Source organism: Nannospalax galili, unplaced genomic scaffold (assembly GCF_000622305.1).
Source record: "Nannospalax galili isolate Female #2095 unplaced genomic scaffold, S.galili_v1.0 scaffold591, whole genome shotgun sequence".
NCBI classification, from domain to species: domain Eukaryota; kingdom Metazoa; phylum Chordata; class Mammalia; order Rodentia; family Spalacidae; genus Nannospalax; species Nannospalax galili.
The window spans coordinates 4,074,796-4,096,576 of NW_008330926.1; the positions used below are offsets into that span (position 1 = coordinate 4,074,796).

The 21,781-nt window shown below is 45.2% G+C and overlaps 1 protein-coding gene and 1 non-coding gene across 4 annotated transcripts in view; both read right to left on the reverse strand.

Annotated features, from left to right (window-relative positions):
- Positions 1–5,928: 5,928 nt before the first annotated feature.
- On the reverse strand, positions 5,929–6,035 carry LOC115068057. The gene has a single exon (XR_003847444.1). It is a non-coding gene; the product is annotated as a U6 spliceosomal RNA (small nuclear RNA).
- A 6,140-nt stretch (positions 6,036–12,175) lies between these two features.
- The window catches only part of Il6r (interleukin 6 receptor), a 58,160-nt gene continuing 48,554 nt past the window's right edge, over positions 12,176–21,781 (reverse strand). For 2 of the 3 annotated variants that reach the window (XM_029557259.1, XM_008854768.3), the window contains exons 9-10: positions 21,094–21,187; positions 12,176–15,776 (exon numbers count right to left, since the gene is read on the reverse strand). In XM_029557259.1, coding sequence (XP_029413119.1) covers positions 15,554–15,776; positions 21,094–21,187 — 317 coding nt within the window. In that variant the 3' untranslated portion in view covers positions 12,176–15,553. Of the gene's footprint in view, positions 15,777–20,825; positions 20,923–21,093; positions 21,188–21,781 lie in introns of all 3 variants that reach the window. The other variant, XR_003847332.1, reaches the window with a different exon arrangement.

Sequence of the window (21,781 nt, forward strand, 5' to 3'; positions counted from 1 at the left end):
TAGAAAGAATGTCTTTTGGTGAATCCTTATAAGCTTTGAATTTAGCATCCATAGGACTGTGTCTACTTTTTCTCCTTTAAAACAACTTATTCAGGGGCTGGAGAGATGTCTCAGCAGTTAAGAACACTGGTTGTTCTTGCAGAAGACCTGGGTTCAAATCCCAGCACCCACACGGCAGCTAACAACTGTCTGTAACTCTAGTCCCAGGAGATCCAAAAGCCTTTTCTGACCTCCGCAGGCATTGCACAACACGGGTGCACTTACCTACATGTAGGCAATACACGCATACACATAAAATGAAAATAATAAATAAAATTTAAAATAAAATAAAACAACTTATTCATAAAACTGCTCTGCTCCTGGGTACTGAGTTAGCTTGAAATCTGGGTAGCTGGTTAGTTTGAAATCTGTGAGAACAGAGGGCTCTTGAAATCCAGGTAACTACCCACAAGGCTGAGGCAGGAGTTCAAAACCAGCCTGGGCAACAGAGAGGGTGTCCAAAAATACAAAAAGGCAAATGACATTTCATTCCCACACACACCATAGCTGAAATCAGAATAAATGCCAACTACTGGAGCTGTCTATGTTAAAATTGGGAATAAAATAACGGGGCAGGGGCTAGAGAGGTGGCTCAGCGGTTAAGAGCACTGACGGCTCTTTCAGAGGACCCGGATTCGATTCCCAGCACCCACATGGGGGCTACAAACCGTCCTTAACTCCAGTTCCAGGGGAATCTGACACCCTCTTCTGACCTCTGTGGCATTGCTTGACATGGGTATGCTCACGTACATGCAGGCAATACACTCATACACATAAAATAAAAATAATAAAATATTTTTAAAAATAACAGGAAATTTAGCGTATGTACGTGCTAGTCTCTAATTGGGGTGCAAGAATCCTTTTAAGTTATTCAAAGTGCTTTAATAACCGTTTGCATGAAAAGCCTTTATTCTTTGCTCTTTGAAGACTGTGCTTTGCTTTGCGAGTGTTGGTATTCACTGACTGGCCTCTGCCACAGGAAGGGGAGGTGGGCAGGGAACCTATGGCAAAGAACAGTTTCTAATAGTATAATAGTCCTCACTCATTATCTGGACTGTTTACCAGTGTTAGTATTGACTTTTGTGATTGGATGTATCTTAAGATTTAATCCAGAACAACGTAAGACATTCTTCAGTTGATTTTTAAATGAGTATGTCCTGTTAAAATGCCGTTTGGGGCTGGAGAGATCGCTTAGCAGTTAAGAGCACTGGCTGCTCTTGCAGAGGACCCAGGTTTGAATCCCAGGATCTACATGGTGGCTAACCATCCCTAACTCCAGTTCCAGGGGATCTGGCACCCTCTTCTGACCTCTGTGGGCATTGCATGATAGGCATGCACTTACACACATGCAGGCAATAAAATAAAAAATAATAAAGTAAATAAATAAATAAGAATATCAATAAAATTCCCTGGTTTTAGTTAAAAGTCAATGCCTTATTTTTCCTTGACTCCATCAAGAGGAAACTCCTGCTCACTTGGCTGTGTAACAGGATCTCACTGATGCCTTTCTCCTTGCCCCATTCACTCCTTACTTTCCCAGCCAGCACTGCTTTGACCTGACCATCCCTTTAGAATTGCTCTTCTTTATTTTCATTGGCAGTTCTGGCATCCTACTGACTTGACTTGGAGAAACTTGGCCTGCTGTGGGCCTTCCCTGTAATTTAGCCTCCCTTCTAGGTGGACTTTGTGTGATGAAATATGGTGAGCTACTGCCATCTAATGGAAAGAGAGAAAACAGCATTTAGGAAATGAAGTGCATTCCGGGCTGAAAGACTTCTGATACAGTCCATAAAGGGAAAATGATGACACAGCAGTTGCCATCTTGAAATGTGTCCTTTCCTATGGAAAAGGCCATTGAAGCCTAACATAACAACCACCAGGAGGCCTCTGGACTCAGGATGGGTCATGTAGTTCACAATCTTAAATTCTGTTTTTGAAAACTATGCTGTCAACAGATCATTGAGGCAGATGTATCATTCTCTCAGGTTCTTTGCTGTTCCATGTGTTGTCAGGGGGATTTAACATTTTAAATATCAATTATACATCGTGTTACCTTTTAAAATATTTGGAGATTGTAATACAAGTGCCTTGGCAATTTCTATTGTATGAGAATATTTTACAAACTTTTTGGATTTATTGCAGTAGCCAGTGTGAGCTGTCTGCCCTCCTGAAGAAAATGTTACTTTAAATAAAAGCTATGCCGAAAGAGCAGTGTTGTTGCTTGATTCTGTCAGTTGGTGTTGCCTTGTGGAGATGAGGCTGAACCAAGACACGGCAGGTGCCGAGGTCCTGCTGCTGAGCTGCATACCTACCTCAGTTTGGCTAGTGTTGAGAGTGGCCACCTTTCTTGAAAAGTAGTTCCTGTGCAGGTGGTTACTGCAGAGCTCTGTATGCAAGTGCTGCAGCAGCCAACAAACGTCACTTTTTTTTCTTCTTTTCTTTCACTTCCGTTATACAGCTCTTCCACTACGCTCTCCCTTGAGAATGCACGCAGCAGCACAGTCCACTCTGTTCCTTGGCCATCTTCCTGGGCAGACAGGTAACAGCCTTTGTGGTCCTCTCTGGTCACCAGAGCTGTACTGTTTTTGTATCACTGTTACTGATACAGCTGCCACCTCCCATCTATTGTGAAGCTAAAAAAAAAATTTTTTTTTTCACCTTTAATCCCAGCACTTAGGAGGCAGATCTCTCTGAAATTGAAGCCAGACTGGTCTACATAATGAGTTCTAGACTAGCTGTACTACAGGGAGACACTGTCTCAAAAAGACACCCCCCCACCCCAAATCCAGGGCATGGTGGCATACAGCTGTAATCCTAGCACTTAAGAGGTGGAGGCAAGAGGATCAGAAGTTCAGGGCCATCCTCTACTACACAGAGAGTTCAAGACCAGCCTAGAATGCCCTGTCTCAAAAGAACAAACAAAAAAATTCTACCAGGTGACTTTGATGTACAGTCATGGCTGGGAACCACCACTGCATATTCAGAAACATGCAAATACTCATTTGAGCCAATATACTGTTCAGCCCAGTATTTTTTATTTATTTATTTTTTTTTTTTTTGGTCTTTTTGAGACAGGGTTTTTCTGTAACCCCAGCTGTCTTGGAACTCACTTTGTAGACCAGGCTGGCCTTGAACTCACAGAGAGCCGCCTGCCTCTGCCTTCGGAATGCAGCCCAGTATTTTTTTTAAAGATTTTTTTTTTTAAATTTATGTGTATATGTATGTCTATGTATGGTAGGTGCACATGTGCACAGTGCCCACAGAGGCCAGATCCCCTGGAACTGGAGTTGTATGCTGCCCAATGTGGGTGCTGGGAATCAAACTCTGGTCCTCTGCAAAAGCAGTAGTGCTCTTAACCAACTGAGCTATTTCTCCAGCCCCTGATATCAACTTTTTAACTTCCATTGAACATTTATATAGCCTGCCACCAGGTGGTATAAGTGCCTATTGTTTTACAACACCTGTGTTTAAGAGAAAAGGATGTTTATATACAGAAATGTTCCCTCTGTCCCCCTAGAGAATTTGTAATATTTTTCAGAATTCAGATTGGACACATTTTAAGAGCCCAGGTTCAGAGCTTGTTGGGTTCTGATCTTGTGAAAGGCCAATATGTCTAGTGAGGCAGATTAGTTAATACATCCAGTGTCTAGTGCTCTTTATGCCACATGATCAGATTTTAACCTTACAAGTCAGGAAACCAGGCAGGATCCTCACTTTCTTGATGCTTGGAATGACCAATAACTTGTCACATAGTAAATAGTAGAGCCCAGACCGGAGCCCAGGTCTGACTGTGGAGTCCAAGGTTGACTTTTTTTTTTTTTTCAATATATAGCCCAGGCTGCTTCAAATTTGTGATTCTCCTGCCTCTACATTCCCGGGAATGCAAGTGTGTGCCACCACACCCAGCCATGTCTGACTCTGTGCCAAACTTCTTTCCATCTGAAAGGGTATACCCAGCCTGCAGAATGCTTCACATTTAAAGAACTTAATTTGAAAACTAGAGGTGCAAGGAACAGATCAGTGACTTGGTTTTAGAATATGAAAAAACTAAGACGACGAACATCAGCTAAAAGTGGAAGCAATGAAGTGCCCATCAGCAGGTAAGTGGATGAACATGGCATGCACACAAGGAACAGTATCACTGTCTTAAAAAAGGCAAATTCTGGCATGCTTTAACATAGATGTATCTTGAGAATATGCTGTTGCTAAGCAAGTCAGAAAAGACAAGCACTGATTTTACTTATGTGAGGGACCCAGAGTAAGACTCACATTCACAGAGACAGAGTGGAATGGCTGTTGCTCCAGGCTGGGGAGAAGGAAAAAGCTTGTTTAATGGGTATAGGTTTTGTTTGGACAAGGAGGAAGTCCTGAAGACAAGCTCCATAATAAATAGAGGTAATGCTACTAAACCCTACACCTAGAAATGGCCTGGGTGATAAATTTTGTCATGGGTTTCTTACACAGTTTCTGAAAATACACATTTATCCTTTAACAGTGGAAATGAATGAAGCAGACCCCACACACAGGGTGCCATGTATGACCAAAGTGTTCTCTCCCAGAGCCCATGAAGTCTGAGCCTACTAGTAAAGGCATGGACCAGAAAGGGGAGGCAAGGTAACCCTTTAAGGAAAGGTAATTTAATGCTCCACCATCAGGGGCCAAATCAAGCCTTTATATTTATCCTCACCTCTGCACCAAATTGGGCTGAGGCTGATAGGTCCCCTCCGTGGGCTCAGGCAGCCTTTCCAGGCCCCTCCCATTCCTTAGCCATGCACCAAGGCAGTCGGAAATACTAAAGACTGCTTAAGCTCTCATAATCAACATAGGATTATGCACTAAAGAGCTCTACTCGGAGGTCCACGGGTTATTTCCAAACTGCACAAGTAATACCAGTTCTTTCCCTATGCTGTGAATCATAGTACAAGTCACTGAATCATCTAGACTCAAAATGCTTCCGACATGATTTTTTTAATGACTGAGTTTGCCTTCTAATCTATGTGCATAAATAATTACTAGTTTGAAATAATCATATTAAAAGATATATTGCAGCCGGGTGTCGTGGCGCATGCCTTTAATCCCAGCACTCAGGAGGCAGAGGCAGGCGGATCTCTGCGAGTTCGAGGCCAGCCTGGTCTACACAGTGAGTTCCAGGACAGCTGGGGCTACAGGGAGACCCTGTCTCAAAAAAAAAAAAAGGATATATTGCTTTATTTGCAAATAAAAGTCAATTAGCATATCAAGGAATGAACTAGTAAGTTATTGACATGAAAAAAAAAATCCTTTAAAAGCCAGATGTGGTGGCTCATGCTTTTAAATCCCAGTGTTCTGGAGGCGGAGGCAGGTGAATCTCTGTGAGTTCAAGGCTCTCCTGGTCTACATAGTGAGCTCCAGGACAGCTGGAGCTACAGGGAGACCCTGTTTCAAAAAGACCAAAAAAAAAAAAAAAAGCTTATTAACAAAAATGTGTTCATTTTGGACTATTTTCAACTCAGTTTGCAACGGAAACATTCTCTCTAAAATCTTTGTCCTTTTAAAAACAGAATGTCAGGTTTCACTGGAAACTAATAGAACAAGCCACCTTGTGCCTATCGCCCACCATCAATAGTAACTGTCATTAGGCATTTTGTCCATGGTCTCCTTGCTGGGGATAAAAATATGGAATGCTGGGCTGGAGCGATGGTTCAGCAGTTAAGAGCACTGACTGCTCTTGCAGAGGACCCAGGTTCAATTCCCAGCACCCACATGGTGGCTACAAACTGTCCTTAACTCCAGTTCCAGGGGAATCCAATGCCCTCTTCTGACCTCTGCAGCATTGCACAACACAGGTGCACTCACATGCATGCAGGCAATACATTCATACACATAAAATAAAAATAATAAAATATTAAAAAATATATGGAATGTTTTGCAAATGTGCATGTCATCCTTGCACAAGGTTCATGCTAATTTTCTCTGTGGTTCTTCCAATGTTAGTATATGTGCTGTCAAGTGAGCACTTTCTTTCAAGGACAGCATCTTGTATTGCATGGGTTAACCTTGAACACCTGGTTCAAGTGATCTTTTTGCCTCATCCTCCCAAGTTTCTGGAACCACAGGTACGTACTACTCTACTTGACCTTAATATGCAACTGTTCATAGACAGTAGAGTCTCACTGCCTGTTCCAACATAGGGATTATGGTTAGTTGATGAAAAGTTTTCTTTCACTGTAAAACAATAATGCTAATGAAAACACATGTCAATATGCGTAAAGAGAGAAAGAAAGCACAAATCTTCCTTGACTTCCCGATGTTCTTAGACTATTTAGAAGTGCTCAAAGTCATTCACTCCAAGACAGGTGCTTCCCCACCCCACCCACAGGAGGAGCTGCACAGCCACTGTCAGCTTCTGCTTAGAGGCCAGAGACAACCTAGCCAGGTCATATTGTGCCTTCCCAAGACGCTGCAAACTCTGAGGAGAGCACTCTGGGCCTTACATCCAGCCCCAGTACTCCAACAGAGGATTTAGAAAAGATCTTCCTATTGCCCACAGGGCGGAACCGGTCACTCTCCAGAGGGGTGCAGGTTATAAGGTTCACATTCTGTCAATAAAACAGAGTTTGAGGATTTTTAAATAGTGCAGTGATTTTTAGCCCAGAATAGGGGTACATACCTGTAAGTCCCCACACCCAGAAGACAGGCAGGAGAATAAATGTAAGTTCAAGTCCAGCCTGTTCTACATATTCAGTTCCAGGTGAGTCAGGACTCAAACTAAAGAAAGGCACAATGATTTCTATTGCCTGAGAAGTTGTAAGTCAATTTCTTTCTCATATATGCTCTATTTGTTGTATTAAAAGCATAAGTTTAGCCAGGCATGTGGTTGCACACCTGGTCTGCATAGTGAAACCTTATCTCAAAACTAAACTAAACAGCTGGGTGTGGTGGTGCACACAGCAGAGATCCGGGCATTGGCAGTGAGGGTAAGAGAGGGCGCTGGCTGCAGAGCAAGTTGGAGGCCAGCCTGGGGCACTGGACACTTGGGCTCAGAAGAAGAAGAAACAAACGTTAAGTTTAAGGAACTTGGTTGGGGGGGCAGTTAGTTTTTTAGTTCTGTTTTGTTTTTTGGTTGATGTTCGAGAACAATTTTATTGTAATTCGATTGAAAAATCACAGGGCAGATAAGCTAAAAACTTTGGCAGTTGCCTGGAGGGAGATGGAGAGTAAGTAGCCTTTTAAGTTAGGCATGAAGCTCAAGAACCAGTGAGAAAACCCAGAGAGCATCAAGGAAAGCAGCCTTAGGATTTTGCCAGTATCCAGAAAAGAGAGAAAGAGAAGAAAACGGGAAAGCATGCTCAGTTCTGGGCGGCATGTCTGCATTCAGACAGCACCATTCCAGATGCTTGTGTCCCAGGACAAAGGACTGTTCCAAGGACATATGGGTAGAGACAGAAATAGATTGGGGGGGACACTCCCAAGAGTAGAAGTGGGTTAGTGAGCTGAGAGGGAAAGCCCAAAAAGCCGAACACTAGTTTTTATTAAAAGAAATTGGGTATGGTGATATACTTCTGTAATTCCAGCAGTGGGCCAATAGACTGAGGCAGGAAGATTTTGAATTTGATGCTAGCCTGGGCTACGAATTGAGATCCTGACTCAAAACACAAAAACAAAAGGCCCATGAGGGAAGCTCAGTTAGTCCTCAGACTTTGGTCTATTTTCATCTAGACTAATCTAAAAGAAACATCAGACACACACAGGAAGCTAGTCATGAAGATTCTTCTTAAAGTACTTCTTGGTAAGATATTTCAAATACTTTAGAGAGCTCTTTCTCAGAAACTGTGATTTTATTCCCAGAGTGTACAATGTGAATGATTCTGAAATTTCTGGGTTTTCCATTGACTTTAACCTTCTCCTTGAAGAAGTTGTTCAAAATTTTCAGAATCAATAATTCTGGCTTCTCCTGGTTGAATGAGGTTCAGCGCAAGCTTTCAGGTTGATCCCCTGGGCTTCCTGACTTCCTCTGACACCAGCTTGACAGGAGCCATGTGAGGGTTTTGAGGAAGATCACTAAAGTATGCAATGGAAGCACCTGAAGAAAAACAGGGTGTGGACAGGGAGAGAGAAGTGCTTTGATCTGGCCCCCTGGTACAAGTATTAAGTTCAAGGAACTGGTTTCTGCCCCTTCCCTCTGTGACCTGTCTTTGTGCTCTGGTTTTCTCAAAGTGACCCCATGAGAGCCATTGGACCAGCTTTTAGTTGTGTAACCAGATCTCCATGGGCTTAGCTGTCAGTCTCTGATCACAAGCATATGTGACAAACCAAATGAAGACCCAGTGACCCTTGGTGAATGAGTACGGGGCCAGGGGTTGGGGGGTGTTCCACCACTGCAGGATAGGAGAGCACCTGGCCTGGGGAATAGGCCCATCGTGAGAGTCAGTCATCAGTAGCTGCGGGGGCAAGGAAACAGTATCTGCCTAGGGTCTAGCTCAGCCTCTGAACTAGCCTAAGTATCCTGGACATGCTTCACCTGTGTGAACCTCCGCTGCCTTGCCTTTAAGTAGGTAAAAGTGTTTACCCTGAAGCATCCTTAAGCTGAGCAGAATATTTTGTTTATAAAGTACACAGGGAGGAGTTGGTATATAGCAGTCATTATTATTAGCTAACTCTGTGTATTTATTTCGTGGGGATGGGAATGGAACCCAGGGCTTTGTGGGTTGGGAAAGCTATCTAGCACTGAGCCACACCTCCTGCCCTCATTAACTGACTTTAAGAGGTCACTGTTACCCAAAAGTCTGTAGGCTTCTAGCTAACAAGCAGACTGGTGGCACAGGATTTTTGCTGCCCATAGATATTGTTTCCTAATTAACACCCATGGTGTGACACTGCTGCAGAATCTTACTTCAGCCCTGGGGACCAACACAGTTCTTCAAGCTGACTGCCCACCAGAAAACACAGTGACATACCTGCCACTAGAATTCTGAGGATTGTAGATGGAGTCTGGCCTTGCCCTGTAGCTAGACCCACCCAGAGAATCATCCATGACACACCAAGTTCTGAAGTATGGTGCCTGCAGTATCCAGCTCATCATGGAAGCCTGTGGTTCATACCACTCTCCAGCCCCATCTCCAGCAGTGCCATCCGGAGACTTTAACTTTCTGAGATGCATATCAAGTCTGGCAAATGTTAGTTTCTGTAAGCAAAGCCAAGAACAAGACTCTTAACAACCTGTTGCAGAGACACAACTGTGGTCAGCAGGAAAACATGCTACATGTATATGGTGTGTGCAAGAGGCTTTCTTCCCCTGGTTTGCATCTCCCTACATCTCTTGCTGGTCACAGGCTCTGGTAATCCCACTTCAATGTTTCTATCACGAAAGCACTCTTATTTAGCCAGGCGTGGTGGCTCTAGCCTTTGATCCCAGCACTTGGGAGGCAGAGGCAGGCAGATCTCTGAGTTCAAGGTCAGCCTGGTCTACATAGTGAGTTCCAGGTCAGCTGGGGCTCCAGGGAGACCCTGTCTCAAAAATTAAAAAATACGGGCTGGAGAAATGGCTCAGCGGTTAAGAGCACTGACTGCTCTTGCAGAGGACCTGGGTTCAATTCCCAGCACCCACATGGTGGCTATGAGCCATCCTTAACTCCAGTTCCAGGGGAACCTGAAGCCCTCTTCTGACCTCCAAGGCATTACACGACATGGGTGCACTCACATACATGCAGGCAATATACTCATACACGTAAAATAAAAATAAATTAATTAAAAATAAAAAATAACTTTTTGATGTAACTCAGTGATAAAGCACTAGTAGGCTTGAGACTTTGGGTTTGATCCCAATACCTCACAAGGAAAACAAAATAAAAATCTTATTGAATAATCCATAAGTTTAAAAACCAAAATAGAGGCTGGAGAGATAGCTCTGCAGTTAAGAGCACTGACTGCTCTTGCAGAGGACCCGGGTTCAATTCCCAGCACCCACATGGCAGCTAACACCATTCCTAACTCATAACTTTAGTTCCAGAGAAATCCAATGCCCTCTTATGACCTCCTCAGGCACTGTACAGCACAGGTGAACTTACACACATGCAGGCAATATACTCATACACATAAAATAAAAAATAAAAATAAAAAAACCCAAAATAGAACATAATTGTCCTGATATTTTTTATTTATATTTATTTATTAAAATGCTTTATTATTTTATTTTATGTGTATGAGTATATTGCCTGCATGTGTGTAAGTTCACCTGTGCTGTACAGTGCCTGAGGAGGTCATAAGAGGGCATTGGATTTCTCTGGAACTAAAGTTATGAGTTAGGAATGGTGTTAGCTGCCATGTGGGTGCTGGGAATCAAACCCAGGTCCTCTGCAAGAGCAGCCAGTGATCTTAACCGCTGAGCCATCTCTCCAGCCCCCTTATTTATTTTCAAGACAGTATTGCTATGTAGCTCAAGCTACATAACTTTTAACTAGTTACCTCCCTGCCTATAGTATAATGCCTCAGTCTCCTGAGTGTTGGGATTAAAGGTGTGGGCCACCATGCCTGGCTCTAAACTTTATTCTTTTTTTGTTTGCTTGTTTGGTTTGGTTTGGTTTGGTTTGGTAACACAATCTGGCCTAAAACTCCCCTCCCTATGTGGACCAGACAAACCAGGAACTCAACAGAGATCTGCCTGCCTCTGCCTCTGCTGGACTTAAAAGTGTGCACCACCACTCCCGGCTTGGTACACTGTTGATTTAACATTTTACACACTTGTAGTGTGAGCATTTCATGGTCTTACCAAAAAACTTCATACCCACCCCCATAGAATGTCTATTTTACTGTGCGTCACCAGTTTATTCAATACTGGGATCAGACCCAGCATTTCATGCATGTTAGACCAGTAGTCCCAACTGAGGTGCATTCCCAGCCCATTTTCTTAAATTTGTGTTGCCACCCTGGCCTCCACCCAGCCCTCAGTCCTGATCTCAGCAGCACACTAGGGCTGCCTGCAAGGGTTCCCTGCGTTTGAGCCTGCTCTTCCCAAGGGTCTGCGGACAGCATTGCTTTCCCGGAGCCTCAGAAAATAAAGAAGATGCTTCTTACGAGACATTTTCAGTAACTGAGTGTTCCTTACCGTCCTCGACAAGAATTGCCATCTGCTCTCCCCGGTTCTGGAGCGCTCACCGTAGTAACTGTGTCATCCTGACAGTGATGCGCAGAGACCAGGAAGCTGCTCACTCCATTTCCTGGCCCTGCGGCCCACTCTCCCCACGGCCCACGCAGCCCAGTCACTACAGAGGACATCTGGTTCCACTGTTGCTTTCTGCAAAGCAAGACCAGCCTCAAAGGAAGAACGTGTGTGTCGGAAGGGAGCTGTAGGACCTTATCGCCGCGTCCAAAGAGCGCTACCCAACACTTTCGAGTTGAGGAATTTGCAGCATTCCTGGCCATCAGCCCCAAGCATTGACACAACAGCTCCTGTCTACCAGGCATCCTCAGGATGGCTTTCCTACTGTTTGGGAAGTAGAGGTGACTTGGTCCCAAGTTTTTCCTGCCCAAGACCCTTTCCTGTAAGGGAAAGATTCAGCCATATGATGAGCAGGTCAGGGTGGGCTTCCTAAGCCCTGGCCAACTAAATATGGGCTGGGCTCCCCCTCCCCACATGTCCATCACCTGTCTGGTGAAATACTGTAATTAAAGCCTTTTGAGAAATTGCTCCTTCCTTGGTGAATTTATCTTTTGTCCAAAGGTACTTTCTTTTCTCTTTCTTCTCCTTTTTCTTTCTTTTCCTTCCTTCTTTCCTTCCTCCTTCCTTCCCTCCTCCCTTCCTTCTTCCTTCCTTCCTCCCTTTCTTCCTTCCTCCTTCCTTCCTTCCTTCTTCCCTCCTTCCTTCCCTCCCTTCCTTCTTTCTTCTTTTCTTTCTTTTTTGGTGAAAGTGAAACAGGGTGGCACTCTGTCTGTAACCCACCCTGGCTTCAAACTGGCAGAAATCCTCCTGCTTCTGCCTCCCTATTGCTGGGATTACCTGGCTGAGCCACCATGCCTGGCTCAGATATTTTAATCATTGCAGAACCCCTCAAAAGTAGTCCTACTTAATTACTATCCTGCCTCACTCCTTTCTCCTCATTAGTCATGCAAGCTTTTCCTTTACATTACCCAGGTACCCAAGGTAAAATTACATCTCAAGTGTAGTTTTAGAAATTATTTATTTCAAATATTTATAATTTTCACTTTGAATGCAAATAAGTGGCAAGAAGAAAAGGCATTGAAAATAGACCCCACTGACTACACAGATACAGCCTTGGGTGTCTGCCTTCAGGTAACTCAAGGGTAAAGACCTTAACAGTATTATTTTTTCCAAAAAAAAGAGTGTAGCATTGAGGTATTCTATTTAACAGATGTGATCTCTACCCAAGGTCTCTCTGTTAATTACAGCTTGTTACAGGCTATATCAGTCCTTTCCTTGCAAAGCAGATCTTCATCTGAGCATGTGTTTATAAAACTGACAGTGTTCCTTAATAATCATTAATGTTGCCATGGAAACTGGCACCCAACCACACTAGGGCTGGAGGATAACAGGATCTTTGGTGGACCCTCCCCAGCACCTGGCTCAGGAACCGAGCCAGCTGGCCTGCCTCCTCCAGTCACAGCCCCACTTCAGGCTGCAACAGGGAGAGACATCCTGGCTGATGCTGCCTTCCAAATTAAGATGGATTTCTCTCTACCTCCACCTGCAGCTGGGTGTGGGACTCCTCCCCAACTAGGTCAGCCATAAGGAACTACTAGGAAACTCTACAGCTCAGCACCAAAGCAGCCAGGTGGCCTGGGCATTCCTGAAACCTGCACACCATGGCTAGCCCAAGCCTGCCCTGCTTGGCTCTGCTCCCCACTACTTGATTCCAACCCAGCTCCAGTAGTTTCTTCTACCCATCCCCCAGGACAGCAGAGACATGGCAGAGACTCAGTGTGAGCGTAGGGCCTGGTGACAAACTGCAGGGGCAAGGCCTTGTGTGCACTGCCAATGAAGCAAATGTTTAAAACCGTTTATTAATGCCATAAGAATTCACGATCACTTCAGAACTAGATTCAGCATGTCTTCGACTTTTCCTACTCTGCCGGAAAGGTTATGTTTAAACTATCTCTGTCTAAACACTTTACATCTGGCCACATAGTTGCTGACTACAGATGTTGAGTGATGGTGCTGTTGGCAAGACAGTCTGTGGCTGTAGAAACTCCAGTAAGAACGACACATGGATGGAGACGTGCACTGAGCTGGCACAGATATGAGGTGGGAGGAAGCTGAGGGTGTATATCCATGTGCACTGAGCAAAGCCAGAGCCCAGAGGAAATGAAGACTTTCCCTTCATTAGCATCAGCTTATAAAAAGTTAAGGGAGAAAGCATCCTTGAGAGAGGGGGGAGAGAGAGAGAGAGAGAGAGAGAGAGAGAGAGAGAGAGAGGAGATTCCGTTATAATAATAATGAAAGTAATAACAACCTAAGAGATCAAAGCTGCCTAGCTCTCAGAGATAATGAGCGATCTGGATTTTACCTCTTCCACCAGCCGCCTGGCTTTGGTAACAACATGTGGGCAAAACCATGAGAACTGAAGAAGCGTGGGTAGAGTCACCTTTCCCACGTAAATCGTCCTCTCTAATATTTCCCTTTCACAGCATCTTTGCTACTCTCAAGTCCCAGAAACCTTACAAAGAAGGTAGGGAGGGAGAGACAGCGAGAGTGGGGGTGGGGAAGAGATCATGAATACCTCCCTGATTTTTGTCAATTTACAACATTTTTTTTTCTAAGACAGCCAAGGGCCTTGAAATATACAAAGCCCACATGAAAATCACTATTTTCCTTGAAGCTAGCAAGCAGCCAGGACAGTGATCCTTTGCCACCTGTCTCCTGGGGGTGGTATTTTCTGAAAGGATAAAGTACTAGCAAAGTTTTGTTGGTGGTGGTGGTGGGTTTTTTTTTTGTTTTGTTTTGTTTTGTTTTTTGTCTTTTTGAGACAGGGTCTCCCTGCAGCCTCAGCTGGCCTGGAATTCACTATGTAGACCAGGCTGGCCTTGAACTCAGAGAGATCCACCTGCCTCTGCTGAGATTAAAGGTATGCGCCACCACACCCAGCTGTTGCAAAGGTTTGTATATGGTAAATTTGGGGGTTCCTGGTTGCACAACTCATTTCAATCACAGCGCCACTCTGTGGTCAGCTGGGTGACCACTAACATACTGAATTCTCAAAGCCCCAGGGGCAAGTCAGCTGAGGCACAGAGGCCAGTGCTTCTGCTTGGGCAGGATGGAATCCACCCTAAGGCAGTGAGGCGCAACAGGAAGCAGGACACCCTTTCCTTCCTCAGCCTCTGGAGCAGTGGCGGGCTGCTTATTTGCTTATTCCCTGAAGTATAGTACAGGCAGCCCATTTTTGCATTTTTTAAGACAAAAAGAAAATGTACAATGAAGTCAGAGTCTTTTCTACAACAGGACAGTATTTTCTCCTCCTTTTTCAGTTGACTTAGTTTTGTGCCAAACAAAGCTATTGAGCTTTCCCCCAAGTGGTTTAGAGATCAGCACACAGTCAATACAGAGTCTTCCAGCATCCCAGAGAAAACAGGCAGCAGTTTTTGAAAAAGCTAAATTAAAGCACATTCTTGCCGATTAAGATTTTCCTTTTGCGTGAATATCATCTTTCCTAGTGGCTCAGGTCCAGTTGAATCCAGAATCAGCAAGGCTGGAGTAAAGCCTGTGCTCCCAGCTCCTCTCTCGCTACCACAAAACCTCCTTTTTTAGAATGGGAGGCAGAAAACATTGTTTTTCAGAGGCTGTGACCCCTCAGCAATGACAGAGATGGTGGATGCTTGTCCCCCTCCCCTACTTCTTGAAGTCCTGAGATCAAAGAAGGAAATCCAACTTCTACAGTCAGCAGTGCCTAGCATTATCATTCACATTTACAAAATGCTAATGAGGAACTAATTAACATTCTACTTAAAACCATCAGGCCCTGAGATATTATTCACCAGGACTGGGCCAAGTGTGCAGAAGAAAAGCTGGAAAGAGCTTTTCTCCCCAGCCTTTATGGGTACAAAATATCTAGAAAAACAGAATGGCAAAGGCACTTGGGTTTTAAGAGTTCGAGCTAGAAGATGGGAGGAGGCAGTGAGTCAGATGCCAGGTAATTAGGGCAGCCTTTGGTACCCCTACCTGAGGCCATCCTCCTGAGAGGAGAGCTAATGAACATGCATCAGCTGTGTGGGTGACAAGCACCTCCTCTATACAGAGTCACTACAGGCTCTCTTCATGGTGACCTGAGGTCTTGATGACCCCTGTAAGCAGTCCATTTGGAAAGGAAGTTTGAAAATGCAACCACCTCTTCCTTCAGAGCAGATGCAGCAAACTGGTCTCCCCACTGAGAACCTTCTGCAGGCTCTTGTGGAATAGTGAGGCTAAAGGCCCCGGCCCTGAGATGAACTGGAACGGCAGTGAGAAGTATGTGCTGAGTCTCCTGGTGCTGTGCTGATACCCACAGTCGCAAAGCTGACACCTAGCCACCAGGCACCACCCTGACAGTTATCTGGGGAAGAAGTAGTCTCTGTTGCTGATGTCGTAAGGGCTCTGTGGTTCCCCGGCATCTGGGCAGTTGTGGCTCAAGGTGTTGCTGCTGCGGGGGGGCGCTGCTTGGGTGAGGAGTGGAACAAGCACCACAGTGGGCTTCAGCTGTCCCGGGGAGTATGGTGGGGGTGAGTTTGTCTTGCATTCTTTTCCAGCCTGTGCCTTCCATGTCTTCTTGAGCCTTCATACAAACACACAAAGACAAACCACATAGATGTTAGCTACCCCTCTGGGCTGAGGCCATAGTGAAAAACAGTGCCAGCTGGCTTTCCTGGTCACCTGGTGCTCCCAGACTGGCTCACAGGAGTGACAACTATTCATTCCACCATCTCATTACCCAAGGTTCCAGAATACTCTAGAGAGCTAGTGAGTTTCAAAAACATATTTCACTGGCCCAGTGTTACAAAGGGAGAGGCTAAGGCAAATTTGAATGTTCCTAACCCCAAAAGTCACTTAACAGTCAGTGCCTTAATCTATCTTGTTCCAGAGGCTGCCCATTAGGCACACATCATCAGTTCCAATCCATTTACTTAAAAAAGAGACAAGAATAATGTTTCTGTAGGGAAGGAAAATGGACCTTGATCAAATTAAGGCTGGTAGGAGGCAGATCATTCAGAGCTGCATTTAATAGCAGAGAATGGGCTGCAGGGTCCCCTCAGCAGCACTCTCTGTCCTCTTCATTCAGTGTCCCTGCCCTCCTCACAACTCCACCCACTGCCACCCAGCAGAGAGAGCTGGCCCGCTCTGAGGTGGGCACCACTGGGCGTTAGTTGATTCATTTGACAGGAAAGTCACGTTAAACAGGAAGGAGATAGGCATCTCTCTGATCACAGCCTTGTTCACAGAGCTCCATCTGGGCCCAAGGCCAGGCTCAGTAACCAAGAAAAATCACCTGACAGTGAAGAAAGCTAAACTAGAGATATGGATCTGCAAAGGTACAGTGAAGACTTCTTCCCGAGGGGCCCTTTGTGAGACACGCAGGACCAGGGCCTCATCTACCCCCTCTGGCTCCTTTCTCTGTGGCTAATTTACTGCCTAACACTACAAAATGGGAGCAGGATGACCTCCCATCCACATGCACATTTCAATTCCATCAAATACCAGTTTCTCAAGGAAGGGCTGTGAGGGAAGACAGGGAATCAATGTCAAAAACAAGAATTGGACATTTTCTTTGGGTTTCTTTTTATATCAGCAGGCTATTCCTGTTCTTGTTATGATAAATAATTGATAGTCAGCTCCAAAGCTGCCATTGGCTCCTGGCCTGTTATCCAAATGGAAGAAAAAAAAAAATCTGCCTTACTGTTTGGACACCACACAGGAAGAGTCCAGCAAGGGTGCTTAAGGGCGTTAATGCTGAGTTCTTGACTGAAATCTCCCCTGGGGGGAAGGCTGAGGACACATGCCTACACCATGGATTACAAAATATTCGGACCCTCCGACCCAAGAAGTCCCGTTCTGAGACTATACCCTAAAAAAAATAGCCATGGAAGATTTCACGCACAATGATATTCAACATGGTGTTGTTTATAAAGCAAAACAGGCTGATTTGGTGAGAGCAGTTGGTCCTCTGCAGGTCTGGGGCCGAAGCCGAGGTCACCTGATGCTGGCCCTTTCCTACCCACTCTTTCCTCACCCCCCTTTCCCTCCCCTGGCATTTCTGGATTTCTAGGTAAAACCACAGGAAGACTGAAGATCTTGTCCAAAGAGGGCCAAACAACATTTTGTGCTATATGATGCTACTTTCATTGTTTGTCTTTTTTGTCATTTACTGGATTATTAAACTGAGGTGATGGAGGAGGAGGAGGAGGAGGAGGAGGAGGAGGAGGAGGAAGAGGAAGTATGAAGTGGGGGGAGGCAAACAACACCCAATAATAGTAGACCAGGAGGCTAGTTTAGTGAGCTTGGGTGTATGTCTCTACAGGACTTATAAATGTGAAGTTTACAAAGAATGTGAAAAAGTTTTTTTTTTTTAACTTTATGTTATAATGTTAAATTTGAAAGGTAAGATTTAGAGTTGTATATACAAAACAATCATGGCTAGTAACAGCAGACAAAAAGGGTAGCCCGGCATGGTGGTGCACGCCTTTAATCCCAGCACTCGGGAGGCAGAAGCAAGTGGATCTCTGTGAGATGGAGACCACCCTAGTCTACATAGTGAGTTACAGACCATTTGGGGCTATAGAGAGACCCTGTCTCAAAAAACAAATAAAGCAAACAAACAAAAATTATGCAGAGGGACTGGGGATGCAGCTCAGTGGATGCAGTATGCAGTACAGGCCTTGTGTAGGATTCGTGAAAACCCTGGGTTTGACCCCCTACTGAATTAAACTGGGTGTGGTAGCAGAGATCTGTAACACCAGCATTGGGGATAGGGAGGCAGGAGGGTCAGAAGTCAAGATCTGTTACATCATAAGTTTGAGGCCAACATGGGATACCTGAGACCCTGCCTTTAAAAAAAAAAAAGAAAGAAAGAAAGAAAGGAGGCCAGGCAACACCTTCAATCCCAGCACTCCGGGGGCAGAGGCAGGCGGATGTCTGTGAGTTCAAGGCCAGCCTGGTCTACATAGTCACCCCCAGGACAGCTGGGGCTACAGAGAGACCCTGTCTCAAAAAGACTAAATTAAACTAAATTTTTTTAGAAAGGAACCCAGAGGCAATTCATCTAAATATTAAGTGTTCTTGATGACTGTGCTGCTTTGTGAACAGCACTGTGCTCTGTGATAGCAGTCCTTTGTGTTTGTCAGACTCCAATCACACATTTCCAAAATTTACAGTGGCTGGCTATGTTTTTCTTTTCTAGTTGTCAGTATTTAGCAGGTTATCTGTAATACTGTACAACTGCTATCAACTTTTTTTTTTTTTTTCGGTCTTTTTGAGACAGGGTCTCCCTGTAGCCCCAGCTGTCCTGGAACTCATTATGTAGACCAGGCTGGCCTTGAACTCCCAGAGATCCACCTGCCTCTGCCTCCCGAGTGCTGGGATTAAAGGCGTGCACCACCATACCCCGCCCCTATTAACTTTTTAAAATCAGTATAGAAACAACCTCTGCTGTCAGGTTTTTGGATTTTTTGTATGTTTTTTCAAAGCAACTAGAAGGATACAAAAGAAAAGCAAGCTTTCTTTTAGAAATATTTTGAGGAAAGAATAAAACTCCGAAAATCACCAAGCTCAGGCCTTTAAGGCCAGCCAGCCATGGCTGGAGATGTTTATACCTAGCATGGGCAAGTGTGAGTGGGGGCCTTGGCCTAGCTGGCAGCTGGCCTAGAATTTACAATCCTCCTGTCTCAGCGTCCAGAGTTGGAGGATTATGGGCATGCACCACCACACTTGGTTTTTATAAATGAGTCTGAAGTCGTAGGTGCACACAGAAGTTCACTCTAGGTGAATGTGGAGAAAAACAATTCTCTGTCAGGAGAATTCTATTTTTCTGGAGAACTGGCTTCTAAGGATTATAATCTCCACATAAGAAAGGGCAGAGCTTTGTCATCATATTTTAATTTTTTTTTAATTATCACTAACATTTCTGGAAAAATACTTTGCTTGGGTCACAAACTAAATGTACTAAAAAGAAAATGATGGCATCCCGCCTGGCAAAATGAACATCAAGCTGTCTCCTCCCATACCTGGCCATCCCAGTGGTCACTGTAGCTCAGACAACTGTTAACTCCCAGTGTCTCTCAGTTAATATCCTTTTCATATACATATATATATATATATATTATATGTATGAATGTATTGCCTTGCATGTGTGTAAGTGCACCTGTGTCTTGCAATGCCCAAGGAGAAGAGGGTTTTGGATTCTCCTGAAACTGGCATTACAGACAGTTGTTAGCTGCCATGTGGATGCTGGAAATCGAATCGAACCCAGGTCCTCTACAAGAGCAGCGAGCGCTCTTAAGCACTGAGCCATCTCTCCAGCCCCTAATACGTTTTTCTTGACAGGGAGGATTAAGGAAATAGAGGGGGTTTCCATCATTTGAAATAACTGCTCTCGTCAGGCATACCGTGGCACATAGCCTATAATTACAGCAGCTGTGAAGCACAGACAGCAGGATTGGGGCGCTTGAGAGTACCCTGGGCTCCATAATGAGTTCTAGGGCAGCCTTTGCCTCACAGTAAGATCCCATCCCAAGAAATGAAACTGCCTAACTAAAACAAACAAAAACAAACTAGTCTCTTTCCAAATAAACTGCCTTATATAGAGGAAATAGAAACTTACCAGGCTAGAAAAGAAACTGCTGATATGTTCTTAGCACAGGGTACTTCCTCTGTCTGTGCTTATAGGTATTCTATAGGCACCAGCGAGTAACTGAGCATCATCAGCAGTGAGCAAACTTAATGTTAATGCTTCTGTATTAGCCATTGACCCCCTACGGTAAGTGTCTGGGTAGGACCAGCTTGGCTACCTTAGCCAAAGCTGACTTGTGGCATGGGCAAGAGCTCTCAGAGATGTGTGCAAGCCCTAGCTCTTGCTGGGCTTTGGGCAAGTGATTCTACCCTTTGGAGCTATTTCCTCATTGGTCAATTAAGGATCATTTTATACATGACCTGACCTTACAGCACCATCTAAAGCACACGGGCTCTGGGTGTGACTCCCGACCTCCCCTGACTAGGTGTGATCACACCACCTCTTTCAGGTTTATTTTCCTCATCGCCAGCCAGAAATTATGTCATGGTATCATTGTTACAGATCCCCGGTAGATTATGCAAAAGGCTGTTAGGAAGAACACAAAAATGGAGCTCATTTCAGCAGCACATACCACACACACACACACACACACACACACACACACACACACACACACACACGAATGAAGAGATAGAAGCAGAACACTTGAGTTTGTGCCTGTGGTGAGATGAGGAATCCCCGAGGAGGCAGGAGGCAGCCCCCAAATATTACTGTGGTTCCTATTTGGCCCAAAAGTACAACAAGCTTCACTTCTTCCAAGGAACCCTCATTGGAAAATCACAATCACAGGCTGGGGATGTAGATCAATGGCAGAGCCTTTGCCTAGCCATGGGTTCGAACCTCAGCACTGATAAAAAGGAAAGGAGGGAGGGGTCAAAGCAAGAACAGCCCTGAGCTGAGCACAGCCTGTTGACTCTTTGCTTTGTTTGCTGTCAAGCCAGCTCAGGGCCACTGTAAGGACCCCAGGAGCTAGCAGCTAGCACACAGAGCGCTTGGCCAATGTACTCCCTTCCTCCTTAATGTTGGGTGGGTCTTCCTTACCATGTTGTGCGATTGGAGCTCCTGCTACATCAGCAATTGTCGGGACTGGCTTCCTCACTAGACAGCTCCTGTCCCATCCCCAGGTCTCCTGCAGCACCTGCCACAGAACTCAGTGCAGTGGTGGGCACCATATGTGTTGTATGTGCTCATGTGTTGAATGAAGAAATGAATGAGCAAAAGTAGTATAGGTTTTGATGACCAAACAGACAGAGGAAGGATGGCTAAGATACACGTGCACAACACAAAGCCACCCCAGGACCCATCTTACCTCAGAACAACACCAACACAAAGGAGCAATCCAAAGGCCAGACTTCCTCCAGCCACCAAGAATGTGGCCAGTGATGCGGAGGAAGATTCTTGACCTGTGGGGTCGGGGAGGAAGGAAGGGAGGGAGGGAGGGGAAGTACCAAAGAAGGGAGAGGAGGGAGGGAGAGAGAGAAGGAAAAGAAAGTCAGCCCATGAGTTTCACTCTGGGTGGCTTTCCTGGTGCCCTTTGCTTCCCACAAGGCAGAGGGCACACAAGAGGCATAAGGCCCTGGAGACTCCATGGTTACAGCTCCACTTAGGGCCATGTCAGGATGACACAGGGGCTTTCAATTAAGTATCTGGAAGCAGTTCCTCTGCTGGGATATCATCCCTCTCCTGTCCATCCCACTCAGCACTCAAGTTCCCCAATAGGTTATGACCTCTCTTTTGCAGGGTTCTGCACACATCGCCCGCTTCTCCCAGAATGCTCTTCCCACCAGTCCCCAGTGGGCCTTTGGAACCCAACTGGAAAAAAGGCCACACTCCAAGCTGGGCAAGAGCGGCTACTCAATCAAGGCCCATGATTTCCAAAACAGAGGTTTCCCTCAATATGTCCTCCACTTCACAAGCCACCAACTGCATTTGTAGCCTACTCACACTGTGTGCTCACTGCACAGTAGTTCACTGACCCGGCCCACTTTTCTCATCGT